This window comes from Chrysoperla carnea, chromosome 3 (assembly GCF_905475395.1).
Source record: "Chrysoperla carnea chromosome 3, inChrCarn1.1, whole genome shotgun sequence".
NCBI classification, from domain to species: domain Eukaryota; kingdom Metazoa; phylum Arthropoda; class Insecta; order Neuroptera; family Chrysopidae; genus Chrysoperla; species Chrysoperla carnea.
The window spans coordinates 90,416,839-90,437,210 of record NC_058339.1 but is presented as its reverse complement, the minus strand read 5'-3'; the positions used below and the strand labels follow the sequence as shown (position 1 = coordinate 90,437,210).

Genomic DNA, 20,372 nt, shown 5'->3' with positions numbered 1-20,372 from the left:
AAATTTTTAAGTATTTATTTTTTTAAACAAAAACTATTTTTTTTTTAATAATTTTAGCATAATAATAATAATAAAAAGTCGTTAAACGTATTTCGATACCAAATAAAAGAAAATGATTCAAAAAAATTGAAATTTTATTTATCAATTAATCATCCTTTTATACGTTTTTTTTTTTTGAAAATTTCATATTGTTTCTCTGTACGGTTTTGGAGAAATTAACCATCCAAGTCAGTATTTTTACCAAATAAAATTTTTCATTTTTATGCACAGTTCTTAATTTTGATATGATTTTAAAGCTTAAAACTTGAGGAATATTGATAAAAGTTTTTTTATTACATTTATTACTTCTTCATATACCACCATGTAAAAAGGTTTTTTTTAAATAATTAATTTCTCGTAAACCGTACAGAGAATCGATTTGAAATTTATACAGAAGGCGTATTAAATACTCATTAATTGACACACAAAGTTTTTTTGGTAACACTTTCGTTTTGGTATCCAAACACTTTAAACTAGTTTTTATAAAAATTATACTTGAGTTTTAGTTATAAATCAGTTTAAACAATGTGTATGTTATGTTAAGTCAATTTTAAACGATGTTGAATTGAATGATTAAACTAATTTAATAGTCGACCATCGTCCATGCGTTCGTTTGTTCTTTTAAATTATAACGAATTATGACGAATTGTTTTATTATTGTTCACAGAATTCATAATATTATAATTTTAAATATAGTTTAGTTGCTGAAAGAGATGAGATGTAGATCTATAAAACTATTTAATTACAGAATGTTCCAGAATCAAGAGTCCTAACTTCACTAAAAAGTTCGTATTTAAAATAAAGATGGGTCACAAATAGTCACGTATCAGCGTCCTTAAATATTTAAGATCAAAGGTCGAAAAAATCAATTTTCTTCTAGAATATCTCGTTTCCTTTGTTTTCAATCGTACCTACATTTATTATAAAAATTGTAGAGGATAAAATTCTATAAAAATTTTGTCTGAAAACTTTTTATATACGTTGAACCGTTTTTGAAATACAGTGGGCAGAAAATGGGACGCTCAGTTATACGTACCATAATGCCAGGCTCTTCTATAGGTATTCCACCCTTTTGATAAAATTTTAAGAACAAATCGCATGGTTTACTAATACTGTCAGCTCGTGGGAGAAAAACATAATCATTTTTTACAGTCTGCCAATGATAGGACACAAATACATGATGTCTTTTTTTAAGTTGACATGAAACTCGATAAATAAATTTAATCGAGGAAAAAAAAGTTTTCAGGTTCGATTAAAACTTCACTCTGATTCATAATTGACAAACAGTAGATGAAAACTTTAAATTACAAACTTGTTCTTTATAAATACGCAAACATTTGTTTGTAAATCAAAGAGATAAACTTTTTACAGTCTGCCATTCATTTGAATAAAAAGCATGATTGTTCAATATAATAAAAATTTATTGGCAGACGGTTTTCTCGTATGTAAAATTTAACATAACCAATATTAGATGGTAAAAAAAATTATTATGCTAAAGTTTGTACCTACATGAGAAAACCGCCTGCCAATCAATTTATAATGTATTGAACAGTCTTACTTTTTATTCAAATGAATGGCAGACTGTCAAGAGTTTTTTTTCTTTGATTTACAAACAAATATTTTCTTTAAACTATACATTAATTCGTTATGAATGTTATTTTATACATTTTTCTGTTTTTTATGTCTGTATATAGGTCCTCTATCATTGGCAGACTGTAAACAAATTGATTATGTTTTTCTGTCACGAGCTAAAAGTCTATTTCGTATATAAGTTACCACATCTAACACCTGCACTGCATATAAAAAATTATGACAAATAATTGTGTAACATACTGTAATGGTAACAATATTAGAATTCACATAAATAATTAAATTAATGTTTATATACTTCTATTGGGCTTTATGTTATTATTATTATTATTATTTTGTATTAATCCTGATTATCCTGGTTTTAGAAATTTTAATTAATTTTATAGTTTAGTTTTAGTCTATCTACAGTAACATTATATTCATGTTACCTATTATTTATTTTATATTTAATTTGTGAAATTATTATTTATATTTTCATATTATTTCAAAATAGATTTATTTCATTTTAAATAGGTATTTTAAATAAAATAAAAGAAGAAAGCGAGACCTCTATGTTTTATTTTATAAAATAATAATTTGCAAAAACTATTTTTTATTTCATTATTTTTATACAAATAAAAATATTAATAATTTTTAAAAATACTATGCAAAAACTTTTTTATTACATAATTTATTTTATGGTTAATTATTATAAATAAACAACTATGTATATTTATTAAGGGGTTACACCAAGCATCTAATAGAAAAAAACAAATATACAGAGGGTATTTCAGTTTTTCTTCACAGATATGATGAAAGAGCGACTCTTTGTTGATTCAACTCTTCCTATTAATATATGGAAAAACTCAAATTTTCATCGATTTGAAGCTGGTGGAGCAATTAAAAATTTGACGGACATTTATTAAAAATTACAGCTTTTCCAATTCCGCTATTGCTCGTTGTTGTTCGACTACTTAAGGTATTTGCAGCATGATATTTACAGTTCATATGCTAAAACTATTGTAAAAAACCTACTTATCGACAGAATTTAAAAAATTTTTCTTCGCAGATTAAGAATAAGACTTACTATTAAACTCCAAGGTTCAGAAATTTTGATCGTTTAAAACACGAGATAATTAATGCCTAATTTCCCAATTTTGACCAATTTACGTCAAAATTAACTACTCTTTTTTTCAATTCTGTTTTAAAAATAGCTGAGAGGACAGTAAGTTTAACATGCTTTGACGCTCAAAATCGCGAACTTTGCAGTTCACTATCTCGCGATCGAAGCGATCTAAAATTCTGCAACTTCGGAATCTCGCAGCTAACATGATTCTGAGTCTGTGAAAAAAAAGATAGGCCAAATCTACCGGCAAGTGCATTCTTGCTGGAAATAAAGACTACGTTCATCATTGCATCTACAGGCTGTACCCTCACAATCGCATTTGGAAAGCAAAGTAGCCGAGAGGATATAATTCTAAGAAAAAGTTTTTGAACTTATCCAACTAGAAAGGCTTCGAAAATAAACGTTTCTGTTTTTGAGAAATTAAAGATTAAGATTAGGTAAATTCAAATTTTTGTTTTAAAAAAAAGTAAAAAATAAAATTTACTACATTTTATCATCTCTGTAATAATTAATAGAAATAACTCTTGTAAATAATCAAAGCAGGTGATAAACTTATTTTCTACAGCTTGAGGAACTTTCAAAATTAAAAACGAGAATTTACGAAAATATCTACGTCGTTAATCTTACACTGAACTCAAAAGCTTTGAAAGAAATTTCTTCTCAAAGTATTTCGATACCAAAAAAATTAAAATGATACCAAAGATTTGAAATTTTATTTATCAATTAATTTACTTTTATAAAACTTTTTTCATTTTTATTTTATTTTATTTTTATTTTTTTCATTCTTAATTTTGTAGTGTTGATAAAAGATTTTTGACTTATTGACTAAATAACCAACATTTATTACGACTTCTTCATATACCACCATATAAAAATGGCTGTTTTTAATAATTAATTTCTCGTAAACCGTACCGAGCGGAGCATTTGAAATTTATACAGAAGGTGTATTAAATACTCATTAATTGGCACCCAAAATTTCAGTTTTTGGGTAACACTTTTTTGTTGATATTTTCTATAATTAATGAAACTGAAACTTTCTTATGATAATAACCGATAAATCCAAGTTTTGCGTTTCCTCTTAAAATTCAAATAGACCAAATTTTAGACAAAATTAATTTTTTACAACCTCGCTCAGGATAAATATTTTCATTTTACTCATATATAACCGAGAAATTTTAAATTTGTAGTTTACTCCATGCCCTCTAAGCTCCCATTTGCTCACATAAAAATTATAATTGATCGGATAATTTTTGAAATTTATCCCACGACAAAATTAAATCGAGGCAAATACATTAATTTTGTACCAACACGGTGCTAATTTTAATTTGGCGCTCTTTTCTTATCTGTGAATGGCATATAAATAATTGAAACTCTTTTATCCGTCCCTAAAAATCATCAATGCCCATCTAGTACTATGCCCGTTCCATCTTAAAGATTAATTAATTAATAAATATATTTTAAACTGTTCCCGCTATCCTTATTTCATTGTTCGTGATAATCGTTTGAGCTTAATTTTGGATTATCCGTTTATTTTTACTCTAATCGTAGCCACTGATGTGAAAGATGCAATATTGAGATTCACGCATTTCTACAATGTGCTATAGGTAGTCATAATAGCTTTTTCATATTTTGCTTAATTCACTGTTTTCCTCAAAAAAAATAACACTTAAAGACTTCAAAAAATACTTTAGATTTTTTCAAACTTAAAAAAAAAAAGGTGTAACCCCTTAACAAACAAAAATTTTTTGGTCGAAAATTGATAATCTTTTTTGATGCACTATATTGAAGCCGTGATTTAATTCACATTAATTTTTTTTTGTTACCTGGTTAAATTTTAGAAAGTTTAATAAAGTTTTACACTTTTACGCAAAAGTTGTGTATTGTTGTTCAAACAATCCGAAAACTTTCTAACTAAAATTCGTTATCCTTAAAATTTTAACACTTTTTCGAAGAAAATCCGATTTTTCTCCATATTGCAAGTAGAAATTTCGAATTAATTTTTGGTTTTTGAATTTTTTTTAATTTCAAAAAATAGAACATTTATTCCGTTAACAAATGTTTTTGTTTACGAATTAAATTCGAATGCTTTCAGTTTTGGAAAATGTTCCGATAGAAGAAGCGATTGTTGTAACAACAATACGTATTTCAAATATTTTCCGCCGAACAGCAGTTGTGAAATTTAAAAGATGACTGGCGCACGGCACGACGCGAGCGTCTAACGTTAAAGTATTCGAGATAGAATTATTTCAAACAAACATGTGCTCCAGCTATTTCTATGTGTGAATGTTTCTAATTTTCGACATTGCGCAAGAATATCATATATTACAAAAAAAAACTACAATTTCTTTATAATTTTGATATTATTTTTCCAAAATTTTAAAGTTCTTGAAAGATTTACTAATTATATAGAATCTCATTTCTATAAATTTTTGGACTTCTTAGAAACCTCTTTTAGAAATTACTGCTTTTTATACCATGTATATATGAAATATACATAGTATATTAAGTTTAGTCCCAAGTTTGTAACGCTTAAAAATAATGATAAAGTTTAGAGCTCTCTAGACAGCTATATTTAGAGATGTTTGCAGATCTAGCAAGACAAAATCTAGCCACAATCTCACAGTATCCTTGGAATATAATAAAATTGAAATTTCTTCTATTTCATCCTAAAAAAATTAAATAAGAGATAATTTACACACTTAAATTTAACTGACCCAGAATATTAACACCCAAAATACAATTGCATGTAAATATTCATAATTCACAAATTACTTGTAATTTACTTCATAGTCGGATAAATTATAAAGGAATATCTACATAAAATAGCTATTCTTATGGGGTCCTCAATAACAGCTCCGATTTTGATGAATTTTTTTTTTTTCAAAAAGACTCTTTTTGTATATTATTTAAAATCACAAACCCTTCAGAGAGGGGAAATAATCTGGAGGAGGAAAACGCAACGCAGAATTTTTAAAATCAGTTACGTAGTGAACTCAAAAATGTCGATTTCACTATTTATTGGATTTTTTCTTTTGATACGGAACCCTAAAATTTTCGAAAATAAAATATAGCCCATGTTACTTGCTGATAATGTAGCATTCTATAGGTGAAAGAATTTATAAAATCGGTTAAGAAGTGAACCCAAAACAGTGAACATGACGGTTTGTATATATTTTCATACAAAATTTCATCCCCTGTTTCAGCCCTTCTGAGTCATTTTGAAAACAAAATCATCAAAATCGGAGCTGTTATTGAGGACTCCGGAGTAAAAACATTCATTGATGCGACTATCAAGACTAATAAAATAACAATTTGTACGAAAAAAAATAGTTTAATTAAATCTGATTTGACAAACTGATTCACTCCCTTATTGTGTGGGTGCCTAAAAACAATAAAACAATTAATGTTATTTATTAAAAAATTATGCTTTTAAAACAATTTTTTTCCTTTTAAGTCACATTTGTGTTGGTAAGGATTTCATATCTGTGGAATTAAGATAAAAGTTCTGCCATCTTTAATGGGAAAACTTATACAAGTTGTATCACAAATATGTTATATAAATTGCATAAAAAAGGTAAAATAAACGAGATATATTTTTGGTTTGAATCTTTACTTATCCAATCAATCATCGTTGTTTAAAACCACACCAACAACATTAAAAATACTTATTAGCAGAGACTATCTTTACCGATATATTCTCTCCTTTTTAGTTTCTAGCTCTGTGTACGGGTGTAAAGCTACTTTTTTATATGTTTGCTTTGTGTGTAATACTGTGTAGAAGTTAGCAAATCGAAAAATAATAAATATATACCCAAATAAATAATTGCCCAAACCATGTTATGTAGGTACTCGTTAAAAAGGTCTTGACGAGAAAAATCGATTGTATTAAAAAACTAAAATCGATCAACGCGTTTAGAAGTTAGCAAATCCAAAAAAAAATTGTCATGTGGGTCGTACGTGGTATTGACGAGACGAATCGATTGGATTAAAGAAATCCAAAATCGATCCACGCGCTTAGAAGTTAGCCAATCCAAAATTAATAAATATTGCATTTAGAAATGCCTTATGAGACTTTGGATACCTACTTACATTAATTAAGTAGCTACCTACATAAAGTAACTATATACCTAACAAAAGAATAAAAACAAATTTCAATAAAAAAATTTTTATTCAAAAAATTAAAAAGCTTGGCTTCAACAAAATGAAAGAAAATGAAAATAAATAAAAAATTAAAGAATTAAGTATATTGTATAACAATAAATAACATGGTTATGTAAAAAACAAGATGGCCGCTCTCATAGCCACCATTTTTTAAAAAGCAAATGACATTTTAATTGAATCTATAGTTTAGACGAATCTAATTAATTCGGTTGTTGGTTCGGTTGACTATTATTATAAATCGTATCGCCATTAATATCATTCATATCCGTTTCCATATTCCGTGATTCCAATAACGGTTTACATTCCAACAAACTACGTTGATACTCCAAATATTGTCGTTGAATCCATTCCTGTAAATCGTCTAACGTTTGGGTTCGTATTGAGTCCCGGATTTGTTTAAAGAATTCTAAGTAATGATGTAAGTTATGGATGGTGAGTAGAACGGTCCCTAACAACTCTTGTACGTTTAATAAATGATAGATGTAGGCACGTGTATGTTTACGACATGCTAAGCATGCGCAATGAGCGTAGAGTGGTTCAAAACTTGAAGCGTATGATAAATCACGTAAATTTATTTCAAATTTTTCACTAATTTCTCCATCTGATGGACGATAATTGAATGTTAATGCAGCGGAACGTTCTGTAATAAAAAAATAAATAATAATTCCCGATTTGTGACTAATTTCAGCTGTATGTCAAAAATCGACTTTGAGAGTGAAAACTTTCATTAATACAAGTTGGTAGCAAAAAATTTACCTGTGACAATATAAGGAAACGATGTATCAAATACATCCACTCCCATTTGTACCAAATTAATAACAGCCAACGGATTCCAACATCCATGGACTGAACGTAACTTATCCTCCGGTAACATTTTTAATGTTTCATCTAACACAGGCTTCACTTCTGTAAAATTTAACAATTCTAATTCAGGACCATTATTGTGTATGCCATCGATTAAGAATCCAGAAACAGATAGAATATTTTCATTCTTCAATAGCGATCGAATACATCGTTGTCTTTCGATCACATTAAAACCACCCGCTATGGCAGCAATGAACATTTTCTTTTTTAAAATGTCCGATTTAATATGACGTTGTGAACATTTTTCGAAGAATTGTAATGTACGATCCACCGATTTTTGGGTACGTTTTTTTGGACTGGAAACATTTGTATCGCCATCGGATAATGCATAATACATGTCGGGCTTAAATTTTTCTATCATATCCATGTATCTGGAATAAAAGACAAATACAAAGAAGTTTAGTCGGTGTTTTTATTTTACGCGCTACCGCCGAAACTCCGAAAAAACTCGTCTGAAACACCGAGTTTATAGTCGCGTCAATGAGTATTCTTACTCGGAAGATCTCAATAGCAGCCCCGATTTTGATGATTTTTTATTAAATTTTTCTTGTTTTATTTTATTTAAAATCAGAAACTTTTTGGAATAAAGAAATAAGTCGTATGTGCAACCTTGCATCCATACAGACATTCGATACAGTCTATATTTACGGGGTAAATATGAATAAAAACCACGGCAAAACTTACTTATTAGGTGAGATATCAACTTTGCCAGAACGTGTCCAAATCGGTACCGAATCCTGTTTATGTTTACCAGACGGTGTAAAATCCCCAGGATCTTGTACCGTTACACAAGTAACATATTCCGTTAATCCAATAAAATCAGCTAAAGGTCGATCCCAGGCACCAATCGGTTGTACAAACTGAACGGTACTCACTAAAGGTATTTGAATTGTTTGGCATTCTTTGGTAATTAATTGTAAAACTTCGTGTGTGATATGTGGAATACTGCCTCCCTAAAAAAAAACCACAAATATTTTAACCCCAAAAAAAAAAACGCGCAGCTTAACCTTACTTTTGTATATAACATAACAAGTGGTGTTTCAAGCTCTTTATCAGGAAGTCGCTCTGCTCCAGATAAACATCCTAATCGAGATGAGTTTGTTCTTGATTTTTGGGTTACTTTAAATTTCATGATGGTATCAAAAACTTGATGAATTTTTTCCCATGTGTGAATGATGACGAATGCCGCAAATGTTTATCATTTGAAAATAATCCGTTTTATGGCAGTAAATATATTTAATATGATTTTTCTCAATTTCGTTAAATCACAGAAGTCTCAACAAATATGGCAAAATCCAAACTAATCGCCTTCGATTTAGGTAAGAATTATTATAAATATTTTTAAAAAATTATTTCAATAAAAAACAAACAAGTGTCTGTGTCATAAATATTTTGACTTCCATAAGTGTTATACTTTGACTTCCGTAGTTCGGCCACAATAGACTATAGTCTTATAAATAAGAGTCCGTGAACTTTTTTGGGATAGAAAATTATCAAAAACGCAACTACTCTTCCACAAAGTTTACGGGTTTTTGGCCCATTAGTGAAATTTTTAAAAACAGTATTTTAAAACCAATCAAGAAAAAACGCTAATTTTTTACTGTACTGTCTATACAAGAAATATACTAGGGCCACTATGATATTTACGGTGCCACTCGACTGGCAAAATTTTCATTTTCAAATTCGACATCTCGAAAGCTAAGCGAATTATTTAAAAAATCCATGTCTAAAGGAATTGTAGAGTATATTACTCATAAATTGGAAGTTTTGACAAATTTTTAACTCTATTTTTAATGATATTTACGGAGACGACAAATAAAAGACTTGTAAGACCAAATAATATGCTAGACTTTCGTTGAAGAATTATATTACTTTTTATAAAAGCGTTATGGCCATGTTACATTATTCGCTAAACGAATTACTTCCATCCATTATTTGATTAAAAATCGATTCAAGAATATCTCAATAAAAATATTTAGATTATACATATTGTGGCAATTTTGGATATATTTACATGCAGCTCCACCATTTAGACAAACGTAAGATTTTTTTATAGAAAAAATGCATTATTTTGAATTCAACATTACTAAGAAATATACTTTCTTAACGTTTATTAATAGGCCTGCAGGAATTGTTGATTCAACGGGTTGAGAAATTCCTTATTACCCATGAAGTACCGGGTTTTTTAAAAGCTTTAGATAAACGAGGATTTATTTTAGCAAATGTTGAATTGGGACAAATATTTCACATACAAAAAAATTTATCCTGGCAGTAAATACAGACATTTTGAAAAGTAAATATGTTATTATTCAATTTGATCGCCATTTTGCTTCTGAGTATGCATTTTATCCACCATATTGACTTTCATTTTGCCAACAGTTTAATGAGTTTTAAGTTTAACCAAATGAAACATTTCGGAAACAAAATGGCGAACGATCGTATAAAAGTATGGAGAGTTGAAAATTTTATTATTTTGTATTTTTTTTAAAGATTAAGAAGAAATTCTGGGGTGGACTTTTCTGAAGTTATTTTTTGATGATGAACCTCGTAATATTAGGGATTTAAACAAAATTGGTGTGAAGTGAATTTTAGTAATCATAATATCAATATGCCGTTATGGCTCACCAATTATTTAAAATGCCATAAAATGTGTATAAACACTTTGTAAGTAATTTTTTCCCATCATGGATTATGGTTCCATCTAAGGAATTAATGTAATCCCCCCCCCCATGCTTTCCCCGAATACAAGAGGTTTTACGCTAAGAGGAAAAAAATCCATTCTGTTGTAAAGTATGCGAAAGACAATGGCTAACTAAATGAGTTTGCCTGTTTCCCAAATCACAAAAATTTAACCTAACCTTACTTTTGGTTAAAACATAAAAAGTGGTTTTTCACTTTCTTTACCAAAAGCCAAAAATCTCTTTTTCTCTAGACAAACATTTTAATTAAATTGAACTTTTCCTTACTTTTGGACGTCATAATTTCCTTGAAAATATTCCAAGGAATTTTTTCATGTGTGAATAACAACGTAATACTGTAAGCGTTTATAAAAAAAATCGATCAAAATTTATAATATAATTTATCTTATTGTTTATGTCAGAGATTCTTCAACAAAAATGGAGAAACCAAAATTAATTGCCTTCGATTTGGGTAAGAATTATTATTAAAAACTTTTATTATCAAATTGCAAAAACATAATAAATAATATATAAAAAATATCTTACTTCCATAAGTTAGATAGATAAATAGGTTATAGAAGTTTTAAGTTTGATTTCGAATATACGACGCGACGTATTATTGGGCTAAAATTAGCCCCCATGTCATCGATCTTGTGCATGGAACTTGTGCTAATATTTTTTATACCCAATATATATGAAAGTACTAAGTTTAGTCCCAAGTTTGTAACGTTTAAAAATATTGATGTTACGAACAAAATTTTGGTTTAAGTATTCATAAATTCACCTAATTAGTCCATTTCCGGTTGTCTGTCCGTCCGTCATCATGATAACTCAAAAACGAAAAGAGATATCAAGCTGAAATTTTTATAGCGTGCTCAGGCCGTAAAAAATGGGTTTGAGTTTGTAAATGAGCCTCATAGGTGAATTGGGTCTTGAGTCCTTAGAATCCATCTAGTATACCGTTAGGTAAGGTTAGGTTAGGTTATATTGGCTGTCCACGAAGGACACACTTAGGCTATAGAGCCTATTGTGATACCATATAAGTGTTTTACCACCATTTTATTTATCAGCTAAACTACACCCACCCATCACAACTATTAATTAAATTGATTTTCGAACCCGCTACCCTAAGCATACCGCGGACGGAATTGGTTACGCCTTAACCAACTGAGCTAATATGGCGACTTTGTAAACCGTTAGAGATAGAACTAAAGTTTAAATGTAAAAAATGTTCCTTATACAAAAATAAACAACTTTTGTTTGAAACATTCTTTCGAAAACATTTTTTACGCGTGAGGGCGCAAATTAAGATAAAAAGTGCGAGTGATATAGACATACGAATGGTCTAATGTGTGTGTTGTACACACACAATAACAGTGTAACACGAAAGTGATTTATCAAAATACTTAATATAAACTTCATTTTAAATTTTCCCAAATAGAAGAGTAACGTTTCTTGTAACAACATAATCAAAATATTAATACGTTTTTTTTTACAGATTATACATTATGGCCATTTTGGGTAGATACCCACGTTAGACCCCCATTTAGAAAAACGTAAGGACTTTAATTTAAATTAAATTAAATTTCATGTAAATTGTGTTTTAAACAAAAAATTTTCATAGACCTGAAGGTGCTGTTAAGGATTCAAGAGATGAAAAAGTTAAATTTTATCCAGAAGTACCAGAGGTTTTAAAAACCCTTCACCAGCAAGGATACATATTAGCTGTCGCTTCACGAACTCCTGAAACGGCTGGAGCAAATCAACTTTTAAAATTATTCGATTGGGATAAATATTTTAACTACAAAGAAATCTATCCGGGATGCAAAGATAAACATTTTAAACAGTAAATATGAAAACAAAATTATATTTTTTTTTTATTTGTTAGCATTTATATCTTTAAGGTTGCCATCTCTCCAGATTTGATGGAGAGATTCCCGAAATTGTGTAGTCTGTTCGAATGCCGATACGAACAAAAATTCTCCAAAGTTCATTAAAAAAAGGCATTTTTTGATTATTTGTTTCATATACAGAAAATTACTTGAAACATATTTATTAAAATTTTTAATTATAGAAAAATTGAGTTTAAATGGATCAAAAATATTAAACAGTTTTGTTTTTTACTTTCTGGTTCACCCTAACCAGGTGGATTGCATTCAACCAGCTGTCATTTCCTTGGCTTATATGCAGCATGTTGTAGTTTTTTTGTCTATAAACGTTTCCACCTACCATTCATTCGCTCAGGGCGAAGATAATTTGTTATTCATAACCTCTTTGGATTGCCAGACTTTACAGTGATCCCGTGGGAGTGAAAATGGTTAATTATATGATTTTTGTATGTTCTATTTCAAGGATTCAAAAAAATTCTGGTCTACAATTTTCTGAAATGTTGTTTTTCGATGATGAGCAACGTAATATTGTGGATCTAAGTGCACTTGGAGTAACATCAATTTTAGTAGATGGTGGTGTCACAAAGGATGTTGTCTTACAAGGTCTTAACAAATATCGAAACGAACATTGTAAAAAATAGGTTTTTAATAGCTGCGTTTAGCAGAATTGAGCGCTCGGTTAGTGTACGCACTGCACCCCATGTATCTAAAAAAATTTGGTTGTCTAGATATATAGCGAGCGCCCAGTACGGAAAAACGAAACAATTATTTTAGTCCAATTTTACACAAAACTTTTTGTATTTTATTTTGTAAAAATGTATTTTGTATTTATTTATATTATAAAAAATAAATTATTAAAACTAGTTCCATTCAAACGCTAGCTATAATTTTACTAGCATGAAAACGTACATGCAATCACGTGATAGGAATTTTATAATATTAATAGTTAGCGTATGACTAAACTATGTTAAATCAATAGATTCTTTAATTTTTTTACTACTGGTCTTATTTATTTCCGTATCATTTTTCCTTTTTGTAGAAGTTTTTATGTCATCTTGTCCAGTTTTTCGTTTACCAGGTATCATCATTTTAATTTGATAATTATCTTCCATAGCTAATACCGATTTTGGACCTAAAAACAATCTCAATCAATTTTGTGACAACTCTTAGATTTTACAAGTGAAATTTACAAAATTTAAAAAACCTCCCGACAAAGTTTTTCGGGTCCGGAACCCTAACCCCGCACTTATAAACATATCTAAATTACCTTACAGCTAACATATCTAAAAGCACTCTCCATCCCTAAAACCTTCTCCAAGCCTCCAAGCTGGTACGATTTTGAAGATTATCGCCTTAATTAGTTTTGAAAACTATAATCGTCAACTGGACATTTTTATACCATGCATATATGTAATATGCAAGGTATACTAAGTTTAGTCCCAAGTTTATAACGCTTAAAAATATTGATGCTAAGCAAAAAATTTTGGTATAGGTGTTCATAAAATCACCTAATTAGTCCATTTCCGGTTGTCTGTCTGCCTGTCTGTCGTCTGTCCGTCTGTCATCACGATTACTCAAAAACGAAAGGAGATATCAAGCTGAAATTTTTATAGCGTGCTTAGGGCGTAAAAAGTGAGGTCAAGTTCGTAAATGAGCAACATAAGTCAATTAGGTTTTGGGTCCGTAGGACCCATCTTGTAAACCGTTAGAGATAGAACAAAAGTTTAAATGTAAAAAATATTCCTTATACAAAAATAATCAACTTTTGTTTGAAACATTTTTTCGTAAATATCACTGTTTACCTGTGAGGGCGCAAATGAAGCGTAAATTGTATAGTATGTAATTATGAGAATATTAGTTATTATGTGTGACATCAATGTATGTGTAATGTGATGGAGTCATCAACAATGTCTATGCATGGTATTTCAATAATTAACCCAGTCAATTGTTTGTTTTCACTTGTTAATTATGAAAACTAAAAAATTACCTTTACGAATATAACTAATTGTACTGTACGCTGTAAAATGGAAATCCTCTTTTAAATATTCCTGGATTAATAAATATCCAACGATATCTTCGCCCAAGTCACGTGATATTGGAGGTATTGATAAGTTTTTTAATCTTAATTTTGTATCACCTTTCTGTTGAAACCTACAAAAATATTTAAATCATGAAAATTTAAATTGTTTCGAACAGGGAACAGCCAAGGTTAAGAAGCGTAATTCCCTTGTAGGAGTAAAATTATTCTGTGACTTTTATGACGGTCAAAATACAGAGTGTTACAGGAGTAACGAACGCCCTTGTTCCATCAAGTAGAAGTAGTTCTCTTTTATTTTTTGATCCGATGCACGAGTATCCGCCACTTCACACACTTGCATACGTACATGACAGCGTAACGTTGACGTCTCGCTTTGGCAGATTCTTACTACTACCCCCCCCCAACCTCATAGTATTGCCGCTGTAGCGTGCTTCTGATTGGCTGCCTATTTTAAATAATAAGTAATTATTCGTGCATCGGATCAAAAAATGGTAGAAGAGTTTTCGTCTTAGAATTTTATTTCCTACCTGATGCAACAATCGTTACTCTTGAAACACCCCTGTAGCGAAAGTCGCTTTAAAAGTAAGAAAATTGGAATAACATTATAAAGAAACTTTTTACGGCTTGGGAAATGTAATCGTATAGGATATTGGCTAACAGGGCGCTTTGGGAAGTAATATCTAAAACGTCAAGGAATGTAGAAATACTTTACCAAGCATCTAAAAGTTTTGCAGCAGTTAATCGTTGATCTTGAGCGGCGGCATGATTTAATAATTTAAAAATATCTCGACAATAATTGGTAATATTAATTTCTATAGATTCACGTGGCTTACGACAATGATCACATTTAGCATCACATAAACATGCCTCCCAAACTTCGTCAAAATGTTTGGCAATTATGGACCGTCGACATCTAAAACATCATATGAATTTAATTCTTCTTTTCCCAATATTATTTCTTGATGAATATATTTCTCTTTACTTCACACATGTTTTTTCGGATCTTACGAATAATTAGGCAAGAAAATGAGGTGTGAATCATGGAATTTTATAAAAGAATAAAGCAGATACGGGCTGGGCAGAAAAAAAACTTGCTAGAGTAATAATAATATATAAGATATTTAAAGTTGGCAGCAGATACTTCGTTCTATGTATTTTGCATGAGACAAAGTGAGACGGACAATGAGACCCCCTTCCACTTTCATAACTACTTTAAAAAAATCTCCATTCCCTTCTTCGACAGTTAATTTACTCTTCAAGTGAAAATATCCGACAGTTAATTTACTCTTCTAACATTCTAAATTCACAAACACATTTTTCCGCACAATTTTCCATACCTTTGACTATCTATACAATAATCAATAACGTTGTATAAATTTGTAAGGCCCGTTTTATTTGAGAAGACCATACCACTAATTCGAAATACATCCGACAATTTATAAAACAATATACAATCGGCTGCTTTATCATCCCGTCCGGCTCGACCACTTTCTTGATAAAAATTTTCCATACTTTTTGGTATTGTATGATGTATAACAAATCTTACATCAGCTTTATCTATTCCCATTCCAAAAGCAACGGTTGCCACAACCGCTTGATACTCCTGTGAATGCCATCGCATATGAATTTTACTACGAACATCTGGTTCTAAATCCGCATGATAACAGCCAACTTTTAGGCCATGTCCACGTAACTCCTTAACAAGATCCGTAGCCTCTTTAATAGAATTCGCGTAAATAATTCCCGATTTACCATTATATTTCGTTTCTAACAAATCAACAATAGCTTTCACACATTCCGCTTGAGTCGATGGTTTTCGACGTACTTCGTAATATAAATTTGGACGGTTAAATGATGCTTTTAATACAAGACACCCAGAAATATCTAACATTTTTTGAACATCTATAAGAATACGTGATGTCGCTGTGGCAGTTAAACCTAATAGTGGAACATTTGGGAACATTGATTTTAATACACCTAAAAATTTATAATCGGGCCGAAAATCATGACCCCATTGTGAACAACAGTGGACTTCATCTAGAAAATAATTAAATTATTTAAAAAATTAAATTAACTTTTAGGAACATTTTTAAGAAAAGACGCTAAAGTACAAATTTGCCAAATTAAATTTTTACTGAGTTACAATTTTGTAATATTTTCCTTACCGATTGCAATTCGATCTAAACCTTTTCGTAAATAACACTTTTGTAAACAGGACATTAAACGTTTACTTTTCGCTAAACGTTCTGGCGTTACATAAACTAAGCGAATGTCAGGTTTTCCGTTGGTGAGTGCATCGTGAACATTTTTAATAATTGTTTTATCGGTCGTTGATGACATCATTTCCGCGTTGATATTTAACTGTTTTAATTTCATGACTTGATCCTCCATTAAGGATATAAGTGGTGAAATTACTATGGTCATTCCTAAACGAATTACAATAAAGTCAAAATTAGTTATAGCGATGAACCTGAATTTTTTTATTTATACAGTTGGACTAAGTCTAAATCAATCCTAAAAATTTTAAGAGGGATTACCCGATTATTTAAATACATAAATTACTTCAATAGTAGGCAAATTTAATATTGGTTTTATGGGAAAACGGTAGATGAATGATGTGTCATCATAAATTTCTCCAAAACTAATCGGTGAAAAGAAAAAAAAAGAAAAAACGAGTGAAAACAAACAATTGTCTGAGTTAATTGTTGAAATACCATGTATAGACAGTGTTGATTACTCTTTCACATTATACATGCATACATGTCACACATACATAACTAAAAACTAATATAGCCATAACATACATACTATACAATTTGCACATAATTTGCGCTCTCACGGGTAAACAGCGATGTTTACGAAAAAATGTTTCAAACAAAAGTTGTTTAATTTTTGATAAGGAACATTTTTTACATTTAAATTTTTGTCCTATCTCTAAAGTTGAAAATAAAGTACAAATAATTTGAACCCTAAATATAAAATTGCCTTCCTTGTTGCTCGTACTATAGCTTAAATGACTGAACTAAATGAATCAAAAAACTAAATTTGAGATTTACCATTTGTGACTAAAGCAGGCAATTGATAACATAAAGACTTTCCTCCACCAGTTGGCATCAATAAAATCACATCTTGATTTGATAAAATCGCATTAATACAAGCTAATTGTTTTTGTCGAAATTGATCTAAACGGAATTTATTCTTAAGTACATCTTGAATCTTTTTACTCCACTTAAAATCTTGAAAATAAAAAAACGTGTTTAGTTGACAAATTTAACATAAAACTAGTAGTAATCTTACCATCACCAGCCCAATCTTTTTGCATAAGTTTTTCACTTTTCGAGAGCATTAACTCATCGTGAGCTTTTTCTCTAAGTGCGGTTAACTCTTTTAATCTGTCAGCTAATCGTTGTTGTTCCCTTTTTATGTCATTTATCTCTAAATCGTACGCGGCTATTAATTTTTCTGTAGCCATTATATTATTTGACAGATAACTGACACTTGACAGTTATTCAAAATACTCGCGAAGCCGGACGCAAGCGTTGTACGTAGACACGTGCTATTTTAATTCAATCCAAATCTAGTAGGTGGCTGAGTATCGACTGAGTTTCAGATTTCTAATTCCGGAGGGATTCTCTAAGACAATTTCTCTTGTTCAAATACGACACGAGTTCGAAAGATTTGTGATTAATAACGATAAAACCCTTTTTAGTCCGAAATTTAGACGTTATTAAGGAGGTACGTACAAATATGGTATTTATTATCCAATAGTCGTTATAAGCGGTGCGCTAATGCACATTCATTAATTTCTTTCAAAGAGAAATACTTTACTCCAAAGAAAAATGAAAGTTTGTATAAATGACAATTTGTATGTTAAAATAAAAATTGAAACATCCAAGAGTCAGGTTAAGCCCCGTCAACCAGATTCTTCGGTATTTCATTATCCATCTTGTGATATTTTTGACAGAAGAAGAATGAAAGCTATACAAGCTCAGGCACCCCCAAGCTCAACTTGGGGGGCTATTTATTAATTACGTAAGCTTGTGGGGGGTTCGAGGGGGCAGGTTTAATAATCAATTCATGTGCTAACGAGGAGGAGAGGGGTGTTAAACCCATTCTTATGTAAGAGAATAAAAATCTTTAATTTACGTCAAACTGGGAGTTTTAGTCTAACTGATCCTTTTCTAACAACGTTTTATTATTCGACAAAACGAGATTGAATTAACGTAAGAGAGAAATGGAGATCCCAACCGGAGATAATAAAGAAGCTCAAGTCAATTCGCTTAAAAAGTCAAATGGTTAAGAGAGTTCTAGCTTTCAAGCCTAGATATTGAATAAAAATCGAATATAAAATTTTTTCCCTAAAGGTAAGTCTAACATTTTTATACCCATTTTTAACACGCGCGCTGGGTAATTTAGACTTTGGTTCCAATTATAATTTTTTTTTAAATTATTACCATTTAAATTGATTTTATCTTTTGAGTTCAGATTCCAACAAAAATCTTTTAGTTTTTTCCCCCAAAATCATAACAATATTTTCCGTAAACAAGTGAGCAGAAACTGTGGCATGTCGCACCCTTTATTTCAATAATCCCGACCGCGTCCATGTGAACTGCACCGAACGTAATTTATTGTATGTACATATGCGTGGAAATGTAGAACGATACGTCATTTGAAGCCCCATTTACACACAAACAAAGATACATGCTTGTAATATACGTTGCCTATATAATACGAAAAAGCAGGATCGAATTATAATGATCAAAGCTAGCAAGTGGCGGCTACTTGCTGTTTGGTTAGTGAGCTGGTAGCTTAGAAGTTGGATAATATAAAATGAAGGTATTGAAAAAAATTGTTATAAAACACCCCTTAAGAAAATTGCAAAATTCGGGATAATTCTATTCTAATTTTGAATGAATAGAAATTGGGTTTATTTCGTAAAATCGCTCTAACGGGCGTTATCTCAGAATTTTTTTTTGGAACTTCTTCCTCTCTTTATAAAGCCTAGTGTAGCCCTTACTTTATTATCAAGACGAGAAGACATTTTGTACTTTCTGAAACAGTGGCATTACGGCATTGTAAGAATATGGCGTTAATAAAATATAAAAGGACCCAATGTTTGAAATTTAATATCCATATACCGTAATTTAAAGGGCAAATTATTTTCACTGTACTAATTCCAATCAAGAATAGTCTATGAACTGAACCGCCAGTCACTCAATACATTGTCTGACTGGTCTGGATTTTGGGATACTATGGCGTTAAAGGGAATGAAGCAGTGAACTACGTGCCACGAGAGTGGTCGTTGCAAACACCTCTTTTACCTGGAAAGGAATCGAGGAATGATAACGACAAGCCCATCCCGATTAATGGCACTTTTCGCAGGGCATGCGACAAGTCAAACTGTGTAGAAACACAGATAGGCATTCGACTGGGCTCGCCTGAAACTCACTAGAGCACAGTTTAGAAAAGTGGTAGAACTCTTGACAGGACACTGTTGATTGAACTAACTCCTTTATAACATGGGAATTTGGAGATATTTCATGATTCCACTCGTGGGGCCTGTATGGAAGACGATATGGTACCTCCATGCATGTTATTTGCACCTCCAAAAACCTGCAGGGCGTCAAGTTTAGAATGTTTGGGTCCGTAACCTTGAATCTACCAAGACTGGGAGAAATCCTGGAAAACAAGCTGCGGGTTTTCTGTGTCTTACCCAGAGGTGTCTCGTCTCATTAGGGATCCATTTGCGGTACCCTTAATGTGTATTTTTATTATTATTATTTATTTTGCAAAAAAAAAAAAAAAATTTATTTAGAAAGTTGCGTTGCTTGACTTCTATGTCACCCTCCCCTGACGTAGATTTTCTCAGCGTAGCTTTTGAATGAACCCCGTTTAATATCTTGGTACAGTCACATATTTTTTATATATATCAAAATAAACTTGAACCACCTGCTCACTAACCACTAGCTGTGTGTAAAAGAGCGCGCGTTGTAACGGACTAAAACCAA

At 30.7% G+C, this 20,372-nt stretch overlaps 3 protein-coding genes across 5 annotated transcripts; 1 reads left to right on the top strand and 2 right to left on the bottom strand.

Annotated features, from left to right (window-relative positions):
• Positions 1 to 6,926: 6,926 nt before the first annotated feature.
• LOC123294909 (queuine tRNA-ribosyltransferase accessory subunit 2) lies at positions 6,927 to 9,046 on the bottom strand. Its single transcript, XM_044876098.1, has 4 exons — positions 8,772 to 9,046; positions 8,444 to 8,712; positions 7,652 to 8,130; positions 6,927 to 7,535 (listed from the first exon to the last, which is right to left on the bottom strand). The coding sequence occupies exons 1-4, from the start codon at positions 8,889 to 8,891 to the stop codon at positions 7,096 to 7,098; spliced, it is 1,308 nt and encodes a 435-aa protein (XP_044732033.1). The 5' UTR covers positions 8,892 to 9,046; the 3' UTR covers positions 6,927 to 7,095.
• LOC123294911 (magnesium-dependent phosphatase 1-like) lies at positions 9,030 to 13,314 on the top strand. 3 transcript variants are annotated; one of them, XM_044876101.1, is made up of 5 exons: positions 9,030 to 9,078; positions 10,860 to 10,909; positions 11,936 to 11,993; positions 12,062 to 12,283; positions 12,790 to 13,314. In XM_044876101.1, the coding sequence occupies exons 2-5, from the start codon at positions 10,876 to 10,878 to the stop codon at positions 12,965 to 12,967; spliced, it is 492 nt and encodes a 163-aa protein (XP_044732036.1). In that variant the 5' UTR covers positions 9,030 to 9,078; positions 10,860 to 10,875; the 3' UTR covers positions 12,968 to 13,314. The 3 variants fall into 3 exon arrangements, with proteins under 3 accessions (XP_044732036.1, XP_044732034.1, XP_044732035.1); XM_044876099.1 differs by lacking the exon at positions 9,030 to 9,078 and adding an exon at positions 10,353 to 10,423; XM_044876100.1 differs by lacking the exon at positions 9,030 to 9,078 and adding an exon at positions 10,618 to 10,795.
• LOC123294908 (ATP-dependent DNA helicase Q1-like) lies at positions 13,165 to 17,897 on the bottom strand. Its single transcript, XM_044876097.1, has 7 exons — positions 17,662 to 17,897; positions 17,421 to 17,600; positions 16,530 to 16,790; positions 15,702 to 16,401; positions 15,077 to 15,277; positions 14,314 to 14,477; positions 13,165 to 13,458 (listed from the first exon to the last, which is right to left on the bottom strand). The coding sequence occupies exons 1-7, from the start codon at positions 17,834 to 17,836 to the stop codon at positions 13,289 to 13,291; spliced, it is 1,851 nt and encodes a 616-aa protein (XP_044732032.1). The 5' UTR covers positions 17,837 to 17,897; the 3' UTR covers positions 13,165 to 13,288.
• Between the last annotated feature and the right edge of the window lie 2,475 nt (positions 17,898 to 20,372).

Bases quoted from the DNA above. Each gene is read 5' to 3' on its own strand.
- LOC123294909 (XM_044876098.1), bottom strand. From the start codon at position 8,891: ATGAAATTTAAAGTAACCCAAAAATCAAGAACAAACTCATCTCGATTA. The intron at 8,713-8,771 runs GTAAGGTTAAGC...GTTTTTTTTTAG, and splicing joins TTGTTATGTTATATACAAAA to GGAGGCAGTATTCCACATAT. The intron at 7,536-7,651 runs GTAAATTTTTTG...TTTTTATTACAG, and splicing joins GTTTCCTTATATTGTCACAG to AACGTTCCGCTGCATTAACA.
- LOC123294911 (XM_044876099.1), top strand. From the start codon at position 10,368: ATGCCGTTATGGCTCACCAATTATTTAAAATGCCATAAAATGTGTATA. The intron at 10,424-10,859 runs GTAAGTAATTTT...TGTTTATGTCAG, and splicing joins AAAATGTGTATAAACACTTT to AGATTCTTCAACAAAAATGG. The intron at 12,284-12,789 runs GTAAATATGAAA...TTCTATTTCAAG, and splicing joins AAAGATAAACATTTTAAACA to GATTCAAAAAAATTCTGGTC.
- LOC123294908 (XM_044876097.1), bottom strand. From the start codon at position 17,836: ATGGCTACAGAAAAATTAATAGCCGCGTACGATTTAGAGATAAATGAC. The intron at 16,402-16,529 runs GTAAGGAAAATA...ATTATTTTCTAG, and splicing joins TTTAGATCGAATTGCAATCG to ATGAAGTCCACTGTTGTTCA. The intron at 14,478-15,076 runs GTAAAGTATTTC...ATATTTTTGTAG, and splicing joins GCAAAACTTTTAGATGCTTG to GTTTCAACAGAAAGGTGATA.